A 16,975-nucleotide genomic window follows, 5' to 3' on the forward strand; every position below is an offset into this window, starting at 1 on the left:
GAGCAGTGGGGAGCCATGGACGGCTCCTTGGCCTGGGAGTGATGTGTCCAGGCTGAGCTGGAGCCTGTCAGAGAAGTGGGCAGGTGAAGGCCCCTGGGCTGGGGTGGGGCTAAGGGAGAGGAAGCTTCAAGATCTGACTCCACCACTGCCTGGCCGTGACCCTGGCGGTCACTTCTCCTCTTTGAGCCTCAGGTTTCCTGCCTGTAAAATGGGGGCAATATAAGGTGGTTCAGTTTAGACAAGAGGATGCAACCTGGCCCCGCGGGAAGCTGCACAGATTGCAGTTGCTGTTATCATCAAGGGGCTGCGCTGGGCTGCAGGGGCTCCTGGGCCAGCTGAGAGACCTCTGCCCACACTTATATCTACTCTGCAGAAGTGACCAGGGGTGGGGCAGCCTGGGGCCACCAAGCCTGGCATCCAAGCAGGAGGTGCTGGCCCCTGCCCCCACCCTGAACCTCTATCAGCTCTTCCACTGGGTGGGCGGAGCCATCTCCAGTGGAACGTCCACTGTCCGCCTCTCTCCTGAGTCTCTCTCTGTCCATCTCTGCCTCCCTTCCCACACCACCCCCTTGACATCTCCCCGCTGGGTGTCTAGTCATCTGTCTGTCTCCCTCCAGCCTGCCTCTCCCGGATGAGTGTGCTCCACAGTGATGGATGGTCCATTAGACAGATTCACAGGTGTGCGCCGCCCGAGAAACAGCTGCTGCCGGGGCGGAGGGAGGGGAGCGGGTGACCTTTCCGGGAGCCGCGCTCCTCGCAGGGATTGCAGAAGCTTGTGTGGCCGGAACCGTGATGGTGGCCCTGGGCTGTCTGCGTCCTGGCTTTCCGTCTCCAGGTCGTGGTCTGGGCTCACGCCGGCATCCGAGCCCTCCCAGAGGCCCGTCTTTGGGCCTCTCTCACCTGTGGGACCGTTTTTTGTGAGTCAGATGTGATCACAGATGGACGGGGCCTCTCCTTTTGCCTGGGCTGAGAGGAGCCGGCAGTTCTACTGGATCCCAGGCCTGTGCGGGGGCTGCCAGGCTGCTTTTCTTTCTTTCTTTCTTTCTTTTTTTGGTTTCCTTCTCTTTTTAACCCACATGGAACAAAGCCGGGCCTCTGAGGGTCCCTGTTGCTCCGTGGAGGGGCTGGACTGGTGGACAGAGATGGCCTGCCGTGGTCCTCGGCTCCCCGTCCCCGCTGACCTTGCCTTGGGCACCTTCTTTTCTCCCTGTCCCGGGCTCTCCTCTCAGCTTTTAGGTCTCTGCGAGATGTCACTTGCTCCAGAAACCCTCCCGGCCCCACTGACTCTTGTTCCCCCAAACTGCACTCAGCTCCCTGGTTTTCGCGGGAGCTGGTTGGCTTGTGGTGTGTAGGGATTTGCACTTGCGTGTGAGCGTGTCCGCTGCCGTAGTACGAGGCCAGCACGTTAGGGGCCCTCAGTACAGAATGCTGTAGGAAGGAACAAGGGGATCGGGTGGTGTGCTGTGATGTGACAGTAGCTTCAAGTCTGACTTGGACCAGTGCCCGGCCTTGCCACGTCCTCGCTGGGTGGCTCTGAGCAAGTCAGTCCACGTTGCCCAACCTCAGTTTCTCGTTATAAAACAGAAGCGTCAGCTGTCCGGGGAGTCAGTAGTTGGGCTGGGGTTGAGCTCAGCAAGGGGCCCATGATCAGGGCCAAACAAATGGTCCCTCCCTTCTCCAGAATCCAGGCAGGAACCATCTGGTGCCATGGTGAGCACAAACCAGACCTTTCGCTGGGTCCCAGGGGGACCATGGAGGGGAGAGAGGGACCTGGGCCTTGCAAGGCCTTTATCAAGGGGCTTGAAATGAATGAGGTTATGCATTGCTGACTGAACTCAGGGGCCCTCAACCACTGAGCCACATCCCCAGCCCTATTATATATTTTATTTACAGACTCACTGAGTTGCTTAGGGCCTCACTGCATTGCTGTGGCTGGCTTTGAACTCGCCATCCTCCTGCCCCAGCCTCCCGAGCTGCTGGGATGACAGATGTGTGCCACCGCAGCCGGCCTAACCCCTGGTTTACAGACAGGGAAACGAAGGCTCAGAAGTGGACTGCACAGCCACTTAGCGTCCAACCAAGGGAACCCGTCCCTTGCCCCAAGTCATGGCCGACAGCAGGGTCTCTTTCAATGGTGCCATTTTCTAGTTATCACCTGCTGCTAACAAGCATGAGGCCAAAGATCCAGGGGCAGGAGGAGGTCTGTGGCTGGAGGGGGTCATGGGAAGCTGGTGTCCATTTGGCCAGTTCCTTGACCTCCTTGGGTCTTAGTGTCCTTCTCTGAGAGTGGGTGTATGGGCTGGAAGCCTCCATGATGGTGGTTCTGTATAGGGCTGTGTCTGGCCTGCTGGGGTCATGCATCCCCCACCGCTGTGCCCCCACAGCCTGAGGAGCTGACCAACATCTTGGAGATCTGCAACGTGGTCTTCACCAGCATGTTCGCCCTGGAGATGATCCTGAAGCTGGCCGCCTTCGGGCTCTTTGATTACCTGCGGAACCCCTACAACATCTTTGACAGCATCATCGTCATCATCAGGTACCCCTCCCCCACCTCCTGCTCTGCAGCAGGGCAGGGGACAGTGCGTGGATCTAGCCAGTGCACAAGTGATGAAGGAAGCCAACCACTCGGAGGCCATCATCCAAATATTTTTTTTTTTTTTTAATTCTTGATTTAGCAATATATATGCTTCTGGATTAATGCAGTAAATAACAAGACATAGCGGCAGGCCCGTGACTACCATCACTCTAAAGGAGGGATGCACGTAACAAACAGAAATATTCCACCCACTGTCATGTAACATAAAGATATCTGTTATTTTGATTGCCCAGAAAGTCCTTGGGACTGCTAATTCTCTGTGATTTGCCGTTTATGTCTGTAATCAGAGGAAGCATTAAACCTCCGGAGAGGACAGTGACGTTTATGGAGTTTTTAGATTTTAGCCATGACTTCCTGGTGGGGGGTCCCTGGAGCCGCAGCTGGCACATTACCTTTGGGTGGATGAATTAGTGGATGAGTGGAAGCTCTCTGTCTCTTTGTCCTCCCGGCCTGGCCTCTCCTTCCTCCTCTCTCGGCCTCCCTCTGGCTCTGGGCCCCTGCTGGCTGGCCACAGCATCTGGGAGATCGTGGGGCAGGCGGACGGCGGGCTGTCAGTGCTGCGCACCTTCCGGCTGCTGCGGGTGCTGAAGCTGGTGCGCTTCATGCCCGCGCTGCGGCGCCAGCTCGTGGTGCTCATGAAGACCATGGACAACGTGGCCACCTTCTGCATGCTGCTCATGCTCTTCATCTTCATCTTCAGGTGAGCCCTGCCCACCCGGGGACCCCACCTACAGGGCCAGCCAGGGCTGTGGGCAGGAGCATGGGGGAGTACATTCCTGTGGCTCTGGGCAGGTTCTTCCCAGGGAGCCTCAGTGTTCTCCTTTGGAAAATGGGACCAACACTGTCACCCGCCCCCACCTCCCCGCCTTACTGTGTTGCCTGAGACCAAACCAGGTGGGAAGGCAGAGCGTGGTGGATGGGAACCCTCGAGCCGCCCCCTTCCTCCCTTCCTCCCCCAGCATCCTCGGGATGCACATCTTTGGCTGCAAATTCAGCCTCCGCACGGATACGGGAGACACGGTTCCTGACAGGAAGAACTTTGACTCCCTGCTCTGGGCCATTGTCACAGTGTTCCAGGTGGGTGCATTTCAGGGGAGGGGATCCTGGGCAGCAGACCACCTGGGATGGGGTGGGGCTGAGGTTGACAGTGCCCATCCCTTCTGGTAGACAGAGGTGGCTCTGAGGGACCTCAGGACTGACTTGTCTCTCCCTCAACAGATCCTCACCCAGGAGGACTGGAATGTCGTCCTCTACAATGGCATGGCCTCCACCTCCCCCTGGGCCTCCCTTTACTTTGTCGCTCTCATGACCTTCGGCAACTATGTCCTCTTCAACTTGCTGGTGGCCATCCTGGTGGAGGGTTTCCAGGCCGAGGTGACCACAGCCCTGGGGGAGGAAGCGCCCCCAGCAGGGCCTGCAAGACTCTAGGCAGGGGAGAGGGAGCCTGGGTGGTGGGGGGCTGTGTCATGTCCTCAAAGGAGGGCTGCCCACGAGGCAGGGAGCCTCCGTCCCAGGAGGGACGCAGCTGGGGCCTGCGTCTGGGATTCCTGTTTCTCCCCCAAGGATGAAGGACTAGGTCTTCCCATCTCTGAGGTTTTAAAGCCCTGAGACCTGGAATTCTGGATCCTGCTCCCTCCATTTTCCAAGGCTTTGGGATACGTGCAGTCGGGCAGACGGGGATTGTGGCCTAGATCCTCCTTAGCTTCTACTTCCCCTTTCTGAGCCTCACTTTTCCCATCTGTAAAATGAGAGTGGAAACACCCATTGGCAAACCCAAGAGGGAAGGAGGGCGGGAAGGAGGGGAGTTGCCCTGCATGCTGACCGGCGCCCGCCTCCCAGGGGGACGCCAACCGCTCCTACTCAGATGAGGACCAGAGCTCATCCAACATGGAAGAGTATGACAAGTTCCAGGAGGCCCTGGACAGCAGCGGAGGTAAACAGGCCTCCACTCGTCACCTGGGGGCCAGGAGCCTTCACTGGAGACCCAGGTGGGCCCAGGGCACAGCATCTGCTCCCCTGGACCCCAGGCTCAGAGAGTGCTAATGCTCTGTGTTTGTTTTTTGTGTTACTAACTGAAAGAAATGCTGACTCTCCAAAAGAGGACATTCGTGGACCTCTGGGGTCCCACCAAAGGGCCAACTGCAGCCCACCCGCTTCCCTTCCCACAGTCTCTTGGGTAGAGCTGTGGGGCCTTCCGATGTGGCCTGGGCTGTGGTCCTGGCTGGTAACATGAGGCAGCTTGGGCCAAGCCACTCCAACCCAGGCCCTGGCTTCTGGGTCTCCCCGGCAGACTGCCAGCTTCCTGCAGTGGGCCAGGGAGCCAGGCTCCCTTCCCTTCGTACTGGGCGAAGGTCCAGGCTGGTCTGATCCCAGAGCCCTGGAGGCAGGGTGCAGGGGAGGCACATGGGATGAGGTGCAACCCGGAAGGCTTCCTGGTAGAGGAGTCTCCTCATAAAGTACTCCACTTCTGTTATGTCCACACCCTTTCCTTTGTCTTGTTGCCTTTGCTCTTGTTCTGTTCTGTCTTCCACTTGTCCCTCTCTCTGTCGCCCTCTTGCTTCTCCAGATCCCAAGCTCTGCCCAATCCCCTTGACCCCCAATGGGCACCTGGACCCTAGTCTCCCACTGGGCGGACACCTAGGTCCTGCTGGGGCTGTGGGCCCTGCGTCCCGCCTCTCGCTGCAGCCAGACCCCATGCTGGTGGCCCTGGACTCCCGCAAGAGCAGCGTCATGTCCCTGGGGCGGATGAGCTATGACCAGCGTTCCCTGGTGAGTCCTGTGGGTGGGGGCTCTGTCCAGAGGGCCTCCCCGACTGGGATGTGGTTTGAAGGACCCCAGAGCCGGGTGCCTGCAACCTCAGCCTCATACTCGGGTGCACAGGCTTAGGACAGGGATTTCCCCAAGCCAGGCAGGACCATGTCTGTCACATTCCTGGGTGCCCAGTGCCAGAGCAGGACTTGGCAACAGGAATGACTGGGGTCAGGCACACAGAACTGGGTTTCATCTTGGTAGCAAATGTGTAGGGTCAAGAATTTGGGGTCAGGCAGACTAGAGCTGGAATCTGGCCTCTGTCACCTCTGAGCTGTGTGACCTTGAGCAAATTACCCCTCTTCTCAGCCCTGGTTTCCTTTCCTGTAAAATAGGAAGGTCGCCCTAACTTGCTCTAGTTCCTCAAGGGAAACGAGGTAGCAGGGAGGGATTAGACCTCCAGGGGGACTTGTCCACGTGGGTGAGATGAGAGGCAGAGCAGGGAGAGGAACCCCTAACACATTGGTCGCCTGCTAGCCAGGCCGGGACCCTCTTAGAGCCACAGCAGGGCTTGCAGGAGGCCTCACACCACGGGTGTGCGCGAGGACGCTGACCCGAGCCCTGGCTCCCCCGCAGTCCAGCACCCGGAGCTCCTACTATGGACCTTGGGGCCGCAGCGGGGCCTGGGCCAGCCGTCGCTCCAGCTGGAACAGCCTCAAGCACAAGCCGCCCTCGGCTGAGCACGAGTCCCTGCTCTCGGCGGAGCGCAGCGGCGCTCGGGCCTGCGAGGGCGTCCGGGAGGAGGGGCCTCCGCGCGCTGCGCCGCTGCATGCCCCACACGCCCACCACGTGCACCATGGGCCCCATCTGGCGCACCGTCATCGCCACCACCGCCGGACGCTGTCTCTCGACACCCGGGACTCGGTGGACCTGACGGAGCTCGTGCCCGCCATGGGCGTCCACCCCAGGGCCGCCTGGAGGGCGGCGGGCATGGCCCCCGGGCACGAGGACTGCAACGGCAGGATGCCCAATATCGCCAAGGACGTCTTCACCAAGATGGACGACCGCCGGGATCGCGGGGAGGACGAGGAGGAGATCGACTACGTAAGTGGGGATCCCTCCGGGAACCAGGGAGAGCGCTGTGCAAGCAGAGGTGGGGCTCGAGGGGGCGGGCCCGGGGGCGTGGCGTCGAGGCGTGGCCAGAGCGGTGGGGCTTAAAACTGTGGCCCGAGGGGCGGGGCCAGAAATGAGGGGGGCTGGGGGGGCTCCCCCGGGGAGGCGCCCCCCCCCCCGCTGCCTGGGGTGGGGCGGCGTTCCGAGATCGGAGATCGCCCAGTGCTCAGTTGGCCCGATGACCGGGTGGGCCGAGATAGGTCGCTCTGCGCGGTGCTGACCTTCCCGCGCCTGGTCCTCCCGTTTCCAGACTCTGTGTTTCCGCGTCCGTAAGATGATCGATGTCTACAAGCCTGACTGGTGCGAGGTCCGCGAGGACTGGTCGGTCTACCTCTTCTCCCCGGAGAACAGGTGGGCGGGCCCGGCCTGGGGTGGGAGTTAGAGTAGGGGTAAGGTGTGGGGGGAAAGCTCTCTGCCAAGCCGGGCAAGGCCATACCCCAGAGGCCGGGGCGGCAGGACAGGGGGTTTCCTGGGCATTTCCTGTAGCCCAGGCCAGTTCTGTGTTGGCACCCAGTTGGGCAGATTCTCTAAAGGTCCGGGGTACACACATGAAGGGAGCATCAGAAGGCTTCCTGGAGGAGGAGGCTGGGCTTTGTAGGCAGATAACAGTCCAGTGGGTGCAGGAGGGAGGGGGAGGGGGAGGAGGATTTTGGAAAGAGGAAGCTGGTCCAGGAGGAGGGAGCAGCCTGAGGGACCACCTGGGTGTTAGGCAATGTGGTGTCCTTGTCTCCGGAGGACTGGAGTCTGGGATTTGGGCCGGTGTTCAGAGAGCCTTAAGTGCCAGGCAAGGTGGGTACCCTTTGCTGTGTGGGTGTGTGGTCGGCACCTGTTGTGTGTCCAGAGGAGGAGAGGGATCACTTCCTCTAGGCCATCCTGCCCCTTGTGTGTGTGTGTCTGCATCCTCTGCCTCCCCTCTGGTCAGGATGGGAAGCAAACTGACACGCGTGGTGCCCTGCCTCTGCCTAGGTTCCGGGTCCTGTGTCAGACCATCATCGCCCACAAGCTCTTTGACTATGTGGTCCTGGCCTTCATCTTCCTTAACTGCATCACCATCGCCCTGGAGAGGCCCCAGATAGAGGCCGGCAGCACTGTGAGTAGCCACAGCCCTCAGAGAGGCCAGGCAGAGAGATGCAGCACCAGGCCTGCCCTGGGACAGTGAGCCAGACCAAGGGAGAGCTCAGCAGGGCCCGACTCCTGGCACGTGGAGGGAGGGAGATGTGGCAGGGAGCTTGCCTCTGGAGGGACAGGCCACCTTGAACTGAGAAGTGTTGGCCTCTCTGGCTGCCTCTTGGCTGATGGAGAGCGTGAGCCGGTGGCTGGGAGGTTTGAGCCCCTGGGCCCACCGCATCTCCCCGCTCTTTCAGGAACGCATCTTCCTCACGGTGTCCAACTACATCTTCACGGCCATCTTCGTGGGCGAAATGACACTGAAGGTTGCTCTGGCCTTCACCTGGACCACTCCCAGCTCGGGGCCCCTGGCCCAGGCCCCACCCCTCCCGCAGATTGTCACTGGCCTGTCAGCGCCCGCCCCTGGGTTGGGCTCCTGGGACCTGAAGTGGGTCAGAGGCATGCCCCCTCTCCGGGAGTCACAACCTCGCCAGAAAGGCGAATGCAGGGAGAAACAGTGACCATGTAACGGGGGAGCTGCTAGAGCTGCGGGGAGCAGGGAAAGGTTTCCTCTAGGACGCTTCCCAGCGCGGTGGCTTCGCCTTGGGTTTGCAGAAGTCCTAGGAGAACCTTAGCGGGAGGCGCCCGGGGTCCTGACTCCGCCCCGTCCCCGCCTACTGCCCGCCCATCCCAGGGTCTGCGTGGAGCCGTCCCCTGCCCACTCGTCCTCGCCACCTGTCTGCCCAGCCCATCTGTCCCCGTGTCCCCTTTCCCGAAGACGCCCCCTGACCTCGTCCTCCCCTCGCCCTCCCCTCGTACGGCGCCTTGGGCCTGACCCCGCCCCGCCCCCAGGTGGTATCGCTGGGCCTGTACTTCGGGGAGCAGGCGTATCTGCGCAGCAGCTGGAACGTGCTGGACGGCTTCCTCGTCTTCGTGTCCATCATCGACATCGTGGTGTCCTTGGCCTCGGCTGGGGGAGCCAAGATCTTGGGGGTCCTCCGGGTCCTGCGGCTCCTGCGCACCCTACGCCCTTTGCGGTGAGGACCCTTCCCCGGTGCAAATCACCCAGGTCTAAGCGGGCCCCTTACTCCTGCCCTTGTGACATGTGACTCATTTTGTCCTCCGATATCGCACGTCTTTCTTTGTTTCTTGGTACTAGGGATTGAACCCAGGGGCAATGAAACATCGGGCCACATCCCCAGCCCCCCAGCCCCCCCCCATACACACACACGTGTGCATTTATGTGAATATATAATATACGTTTAATATACACATAAAATGTGTATGTATTTATTTAGAGACAGGCCTGGCTGAGTTGATGTGAGGCTGGCTTGGTACTCCTATCATCCTTCCTCAGTACCACCCCCCGCCGCCACCGCCTGGTTACCTGTTTCCGTCTCTGGGTGGCTCTCTGCTATCTCTGGGACTAGACACAGTGACGGGAGGGCAGGTGCCCTTCTCCCTGTAGATCTGGGCTGCAGCCTGGCTCACCCCCTGGTCTGCTGACATCTGGGCACCTACTTTCTCTTGGTTCCATGCTGTCTTCCTCATGCCCTGGTGGGCTCAGTCCTGGGACTCAGCACTGGCTGCCTCCCCACAGCCATGGGCTCACAGCTCCCCGCCCTCCTTGCCCGCAGGGTCATCAGCCGGGCCCCTGGCCTGAAGCTGGTGGTGGAGACGCTCATCTCCTCCCTCAAGCCCATTGGGAACATCGTCCTGATCTGCTGTGCCTTCTTCATCATCTTTGGCATCTTGGGGGTGCAGGTGAGGGGGGTGGGAGGGTTCTGAGGCTGTGTAAGGGCACAGCCAGGGCAGAGGCCCCACCTGTGCTGGCTGACCTTGGGGCTCAGGGGAACCCGGTGGAGGGGCCGTGGTCCTTGCCTGAGTACAGGGTGGGCTTCTGAGGCCTGGGTTCCTCTTGTGATTTGCAATGCCCCCTCCTCCTGGGAGCACTGACCTTGCCCTCCTTATCCCCAGCTCTTCAAGGGCAAGTTCTACCACTGCCTGGGTGTGGACACCCGCAACATCACCAACCGCTCTGACTGCGTGGCTGCCAACTACCGCTGGGTCCATCACAAGTACAACTTCGATAACCTGGGCCAGGTGCGTGCTGGCCACGCCCCCTGGGGCGTGCTGTCCTGCCCCCTGGGGGTGACAGCTCTTCAATGCCTATGGCCCTGAGATCTCAGAGCTGGCTCCAGTCCTGCCCTGCCAGGACTGTGACTTCTCTCCAAGCCCAGGTTTCCTACTCTGCAAAACGGGTAGAGGAACTGGCCCTCACAGGTAGTCTGAGGCTGAGATTCCCAATGCAGGTCCCCCCCTCCGTGCCTGGCCCGCAATAAGTTCTTCACTGAACTTTGGTCCTGGCCTTTGGCCCCACCCAGGGGGTCCTGACCCGAGTTGTAGAGTCAGCCACACCTGGTTGTGCATTCCAGCTCTGCTGTGGAGTGGGGCGTGACCTCTTTGAAACTTGGTTTCTCATCTGTAGAAAGGGGCAGCAGCTGTGGGAGCTATCAGGGTGGGTGCCCTTACCATCACCCATCCTGTCTGTACCCCATCCAGGCTGGCAGGCCTCACCCAGAGCCCCTGTGCCCCTGGTCTCTTCTCCTGGAGACCTGCCAGGCCTGACCCAGGGGCAGTGCCCCAGAGGAGAGTCCTCAGCTAGCTGCCTCCAAAGGGCCCCTCCCCACAACCAGTCCCTCTGAGGGCCCTTCAGGAGCCAGGTCCAGCGGCCCAGGCAGAGAGTGCCTGGCCCTGGGGCTCCCAAGGACGGAGCAGGATCTGGGCTGCCCTCTCCCACACCGTCTCTGGGCAGCCCCTGGCTGGGTCGCCCGAGCTCTCATTCACAGGACTGGGCACCCCCACACCAGCTATCGGGGGAGCCAATGGACCTTGAGGGGCTGTGGTGGCCAGGAGACCATGTCAGAAACTGACTGCCGTCAGCTCGCCCCACCCCTTCTCCAGGAGCAGCCATGGAGTGTTTAATAACTCAGTGTTTGGTGAACAGGGAAGGGCGCTGAAGGAAGCCGGGGGTGGGGGGTGGGGGTGGTGGGGGGCTTTGTGAGCTTGCTCCTGGTCCCAGGTCCCCACCTAGCGCCGGCTCCTGCCTCCTTTGGAAGGACCTGGTCTTTCCAATCTGGTTGCACTTGACCCCAGGCTGACTCCCCGGAGCCCTGAGCGGGTGTGCTCAGCGCTGAGTCTTGGTTGACTCCCTGGGGGGCACTTCCTGTGTTCCCTCAGGAAGTTCTAGATCCTGTCTGTCCTGCATCCTCAACTCTCAGTGGGCACAGCGGTGGGGGCCTTGGCATCTAGGGGCCTCCTGTACTTCCTCGCTGTCCCCTGCCTGCCTGCCACTCGGCCTGAGCACTTTGGGGGCACCACTCCCCACCTGGCAGGGAAGAGGATGGGAGCTGTGCCCTAGAGGGTGGAAGGGTGGGCCGGGCAGGGCCTGGCTTCGTGGCCCAGGGTGGCTGGAGCACAAGGGAAGGTGTGACCCTCTGCCCTGGGGAGGGGGCTTCCCGGGCAGCCCTGGTTATGTGGGGGCCTTGTGGCCCCTAACCCCCCTGTGCTCTGCTCTCCAAGGACAGCACAGGAGCCCTCACTCCAGTTCAGTGCAGAAAACCTTGGTTAAGCACCTGCTGTGTGCAAGGTTGTGTGCTGGGTGCTTTGGGACCAGCCTGTGACCCAGTTGAAGGACACGAGGACTCTGGCCTGACATCCATGTGGGAGCCCTGGCTGGCTGTCTCCCGTGGACCATCCCCTTTTCATATTTTACAGACCCAGAGACCTTAAGGAATTTGCCCCAGGTCGCCCAGCCAGTGAGTGGCAAAGGCCGGGCGGTAAGCCAGGGATCCTGGCTTCTCTCTCATGAGATCCTGACTTCAAGATGCCGAGGGCGGCCTAGGGAGCACCCCCGGAGTTGTCAGAAAGCTTCTCATTTAAAATCTCAGTGGCTCCTCCCAGCGGCATTTACTGGTTCCCATTGGTGGGTGAGGAACAGGAGCACACAAGTTTTTGTGTTTGTGATCACATGACTGGTTAATCTCAGGACTGCAGCTGGAACTCAGACCCTGGGCTCTTCTTCCTGCAACAGTAGCTATAGGGCACATGGCGAGCACACAGTAGGTCCTCAGGAAGGTTTGTGGATTGAGAGCATAGCTCTGCCACACAGGGAAGCCCTCTTTGTCCCTCCGTCTCCCAAAGGCATAACAATGGAGAGCTGGAGATGCAGGTGTGGCCTGAGCCCCCTTGTCCCTCACCCCGTGCCCTCCCTCCCCTGTCTTCCAGGCTCTGATGTCCCTCTTTGTCCTGGCCTCCAAGGACGGCTGGGTGAACATCATGTACAACGGACTGGATGCCGTGGCTGTGGACCAGCAGGTGGGCATTGTGGGGCAGGGTGGGGCTGAACAGCAGGGAGGGGCAGGTCACTGTTGGGGTCTGAGTGGTCTGCAGCCTGTGCCAGTGGCTCTGGTGTCTCCCCGTGGTCAGCCCCAGCACACCCTCAGGTCCTGGCTGATCCTCACCCAGTGTTAGTGTACGCCATGGTTCCCTTCCCTTCTAGAACCCCCTGCTCTGCACAGAGGAATCCCAGCTGGCTCCTGCCCAGAGGGGCACAGACTCTGGGGGAGGAGGCCAAGTGCAGAAGGGAGGGCTGACCAGCCTGCTGAGGGAGAGCAGGTCCCAGGCAAGAGTCACGGGGAGGCAGGAGGCCAGGAGAGCTGAGTGTCCATGAGACCCCCTGGCCATGGCAAGGGGCAGGAGTTCGTCCTGAGGGCACAGGGAGCCATGGAGAGTGGCGTGTCCTGCTGCTCAGGATGCCGGGGGCCCCTCCTGGGCTGTGGGGTGAGGGTGGGCCTGGGGATAGGGACAGGGTGGAAAGGGTCGGGGAGAAGTCTGGGCCTGAGAGAAAGCCTGGGCCTTGGCTCCAGAGGTCCCCTCTGCGTCTAGGTAGTGACTTCAGGCAAGACACACGCTGACCAGGGTTGGCTGTGTCCAGACCTAGGGAGCTTGAGGGGCTGGCTGGGGGGAGCAGGGCCAGCGTCTAGGTCAGGACAGGCCCACTCTGGAGGAGTCGGGCTGCAGGGATTCCAGGCCTGTAAGTGGCCTCTGGCTCTTATCCTTATGTCCTACCTGGGGGGGGGAGGACACTTGGAGGCACCTTCCTGCACCTGCTGTGTGCTCTGTCCCCCACCCCAGCAGTACATGGGCACGAGCAGACTGCCAGGCAGTGCCCGCCCCTCTGCTGGCTGCCTTGTTTCTGGTTGAATGGGTAAATGTGTGTATAGGTGTGTTTATATGTGTGCGTATGTGTGAGTGGAGTGGGGCTGGGGAGGGGTGGATAACTGGATGGTTGGATAAGTGAAGGGTGGGTGGGTGGATGGACAAGTGCATGGATGGACGTACAGATAAGTGGATGGACAGATGGGTGAGTGGATGGATGGATGGATGGGTGGATGGATAAGTGGATGAATGGATAGTTGGATAGTTGGATAACTGAAGGGTGGGTGGATGAATGATGGATCAGTTGATAGGTATATGGATGGATAAGTGGGTGGGTGTATGGACAGATAGATAGATGGACGGACAGATAAGTGGATGGGTGGATGGATGGATGGATAAGTGAAGGGGTGGGTGATAGATAAGTGGATGAATGAATGGGTGAATGGATGGATGGATAAGTGGGTGGGTGGAGGCTGGATGCTTGCCGAGGTAAGTGGATGGCTAGGTGAGTGAGAGGGCAGGTGGATGTGCCCAGGAGCCAGCATTTAGATTCGGGAAGGAGAAGGGTTCTCTGTGCTGAGTCCCTTCCTGGGCCAGGGGTGCGCACGCTCTGCCCACAGCCTCGCTCAAACCTCACAGCTGCCCTGGAAGCCGCTGCTTCAGTCCCCCTTTACGCCCAGGCCGGGCGAGGTCGGTGCCCGCGTGGCCCCGTGGTGTGCGTTCAGCTCTCAGCCCTGGCTCTGCTCCCCGCAGCCTGTGACCAACCACAACCCCTGGATGCTGCTGTACTTCATCTCCTTCCTGCTCATCGTCAGCTTCTTCGTGCTCAACATGTTCGTGGGCGTGGTGGTGGAGAACTTCCACAAGTGCCGACAGCACCAGGAGGCGGAGGAGGCGCGGCGGCGCGAGGAGAAGCGGCTGCGGCGCCTGGAGAAGAAGCGGCGCAGTGAGTGGGCAGCGCGAGGGCCGGGGTGTGTGCTGTCGCCCAACCAGGCCCCATGACCCCAGCTGATGCTCCTCTGGAACCGAGGCTTGGGCCTAACTCCAGCCTCCATGGAGCTGGAAGGAACAAAGAATGTGATCCCGGTGGTGGGACGCGGCCCTTTGTCCCTGCTTCTGCCTGACCAGGTGGCTCGAGTCCACTAGGGTTGGATGGGTGATCCCACCATCAACAAGGACAGGGCTGGAGGTGGTTCAGTCCAGGCAGAGGGCAAAACCAAAAAAATCTGGCCAGGCCTGGTGGTGCACGCCTGTAATCCCAGTGGCTCCGGAGGCTGAGGCAGGAGGTTCCAGAGTTCAAAGCCAGCCTCAGCAAAAGCAAGGAGCTAAGCAACTCAGCGAGACCCTGTCTCTAAATAAAATACAAACTAGGGCTGGGAATGTGGCTCAGTGGTCCAGTGCCCCTGAGTTCAATCCCCAGTGACAAACAACAACAACAACAACAACAACAACAGCAAAAACAAAAACAAAAAACCCAACACCTGGATGCCTGGCCCTGAGCCATGGGCCCCCTGTCCACCCACATCTGGCAGCAGAGCCAGAGTCCCTGCTGAGGCCATGTTTGGGGTGTTTGGTGAGAATCTGTGTCCTGCCCCCTTGGCCGCCCTCCACCACTTCTCACTCTTCCCCTCCTGGCACCTTGGCTGGGGGGCCTCACTCTGCTCCAGGGCCTGGGTGACCAGGGGGTTTCCCACCCCCAGCACCGGCCCCTCTGTGCTCTGTCCCCTTCCCCTTGGTTCCAACTGTGGTCTGGGGCCATTCTCCCCACTGCAGAGGCCCAGAGGTTGCCCTACTACGCCACCTACTGTCACACGCGGCTGCTCATCCACTCCATGTGCACCAGCCACTACCTGGACATCTTCATCACCTTCATCATCTGCCTCAATGTGGTCACCATGTCCCTGGAGCACTACAACCAGCCCACGGTGAGCCCAGGGTTGCTCCCAGCTCACAGTCACAGGGTGAGAATGGGGCCTTAGCAGGACCCCACCACAGGGACAGTGTGGACATGGGGTCAGCTGATAGCAGGATCTGAGTCACCCCTCCATGTGGGGCCCTGTGCTGGGCACTGCAGGGGGAGGAGGCTCCAGACAGCCTCGCCCCAGGGAGCTCACAGCTTGGTAGGGCAGATGCCTGCAATGGAATTGTCAGAGGGAAAGGCCACGTGTGCCTGGTGGGTGGGGGAGGTGACATTTGGGACAGCGTGACCGGTTCCTAGAATTGCAGACAGGGTGCATGAGGAGAATGTGAGGAGCAAGTGCATTCTGAAAACCTCAACTTAATGAGTTGGGAGGAAAAGGGGGAAGAGCCTCCAGGGGAGGAATTCCGAGTGGTAGCACTGTTATGGATGAAGGGAAAGGAAGGAGACCCTGTAGGACAGAACAGACACGGAGAACTTCCAAACTGACACGAAGAAACGGAATAACCACAGCTCACATTCACCAGGGATTCATGCTGTACCCAGCACTGAACATTAGCTCATTTAATTTTCACAGTAATTTCCCAAGACAGGTGCTGTTATTTTCCACAATCAGGTTAAGAAATTGTCATAGGGACCAAGAACTCACCTAAGGTCACACAGTGAATAAGGAGTAAATGTTAAGCCAGGATTCAAATCTATGCAGTCCAGTTAGGAAGTCCTTAACTGCTTACCCAGACTGCCTCCAAAGAGGACCAGCTGCACCAGGCCAACACAGTAAGGAATAGGGAACAACAATGAAAAAAATGAATAATCTACATTAAAGAAGATGGAAGGAATAAAGCAAATATATGTAGTCATACATATAAACATATATATACACACACACACACATACAGATTGTGTGTGTGTGTGCGCCCATTGGAAAGGTGCCCATGTATATATGCATATATTTGTACTAAACATGAATGGGCTAAATTCTTTCCTAAAAGGCAGAGATTTTCTGACTGGCAAAAGGTTGTTGGGGCAAGGTTTGGGCTCTGGATCATGCTTCTCTTTGTTCCCTGGTAGTCCCTGGAGACAGCCCTCAAGTACTGCAACTACATGTTTACCACAGTCTTTGTACTGGAGGCTGTGCTGAAGCTGGTGGCATTTGGCCTGAGACGTTTCTTTAAGGACCGGTGAGTGACTGGGCTGGGTGGGTGCAGCAGGGTGGGGAAGCAGTCCTGGCCTTTTGAGAGACCTGGAGAAGCCAGAGGGGAACCAATAAGCACCTAGACATTGATGGCCAGGGGCTCCCAGTGGCTGCCTATATCCCTGAGTAGGAAGTGCTTAGGTCTCACCTTAGGGTGCAGGGCATTCCACCAGGCTCCCCTCAGCCTCCAAGCCCGCATGCTAGTCTTCCTTTCCAGAGGGAACAAGTGAGGCTCAGAGAGATGATTAGTGGGTCCAAGGGAAAAGGTGGGCTCAAGATTGAGATTTAGGCGGGGCGCGGTGACACACACCTGTAATCCCAGCGGCTCCGAAGGCAGAGACAGGGGAATCTCGAGTTCAAAGCCAGCATCAGCAATGGTGAGGCACTAAGCAGCTCAGTGAGGCCTCTGTCTCTAAATAAAATACAGAGTAGGCCTGGGGATGGGGCTCAGTGGTCGAGTGCCCCTGAGTTCAATCCCCAGGACCAAAAAAATAAAATAAGATTGAGATTTAGAAGTTGGAGCTCTATGCCTCTTACCCTGAAGGAGGCCAGAGATGTTTATTTAGCTTGGTTGACCCCTTGCTTGGGGAGCAGAGGTCATGGGGGCATAGAGAGGGGACTGGACTCAGTGCATTTGGAGGCTAATTGGGAAGGTGGCCACAGATCCCAGAGGGCCACAATAGGAGGGTAGAACCCTGGAGGCTCCCCAGCTACCGTGAGTCTGGACCAGAGCGCTCCTCCCCTGACACCCACTCCTGCCCCCTGCCTGTCGAGCAGGTGGAACCAGCTGGACCTGGCCATCGTGCTGCTGTCCGTCATGGGCATCACGCTGGAGGAGATTGAGATCAACGCCGCCCTGCCCATCAACCCCACCATCATCCGCATCATGCGGGTTCTGCGCATTGCCCGGGGTGAGGGGCAGGGGCTGCCAGGGCAGGGAACGGCGGGGGGGGGGGCAAGTAGGGGCAGGATGAGACACCCCATTCCCAGGGGGAGTCTACACGGCGGGGTGACATGA

General features: G+C 59.5%; 1 protein-coding gene across 1 annotated transcript in view; it reads left to right on the forward strand.

Annotated features, from left to right (window-relative positions):
* Cacna1i (calcium voltage-gated channel subunit alpha1 I) overlaps positions 1-16,975 on the forward strand; it is a 79,914-nt gene that overhangs the window by 52,960 nt on the left and 9,979 nt on the right. Inside the window, 18 exon segments of the mRNA XM_076853328.2 lie at positions 2,385-2,536; positions 3,111-3,296; positions 3,556-3,673; positions 3,815-3,970; positions 4,436-4,529; positions 5,163-5,365; positions 5,981-6,448; positions 6,768-6,868; positions 7,484-7,607; positions 7,882-7,950; positions 8,477-8,661; positions 9,262-9,388; positions 9,602-9,727; positions 11,912-12,001; positions 13,598-13,790; positions 14,618-14,769; positions 15,834-15,943; positions 16,735-16,868. Of these exon segments, the coding sequence (XP_076709443.2) occupies positions 2,385-2,536; positions 3,111-3,296; positions 3,556-3,673; positions 3,815-3,970; positions 4,436-4,529; positions 5,163-5,365; positions 5,981-6,448; positions 6,768-6,868; positions 7,484-7,607; positions 7,882-7,950; positions 8,477-8,661; positions 9,262-9,388; positions 9,602-9,727; positions 11,912-12,001; positions 13,598-13,790; positions 14,618-14,769; positions 15,834-15,943; positions 16,735-16,868 (2,788 nt within the window).

This window comes from Callospermophilus lateralis, chromosome 4 (genome assembly GCF_048772815.1).
Source record: "Callospermophilus lateralis isolate mCalLat2 chromosome 4, mCalLat2.hap1, whole genome shotgun sequence".
NCBI classification, from domain to species: domain Eukaryota; kingdom Metazoa; phylum Chordata; class Mammalia; order Rodentia; family Sciuridae; genus Callospermophilus; species Callospermophilus lateralis.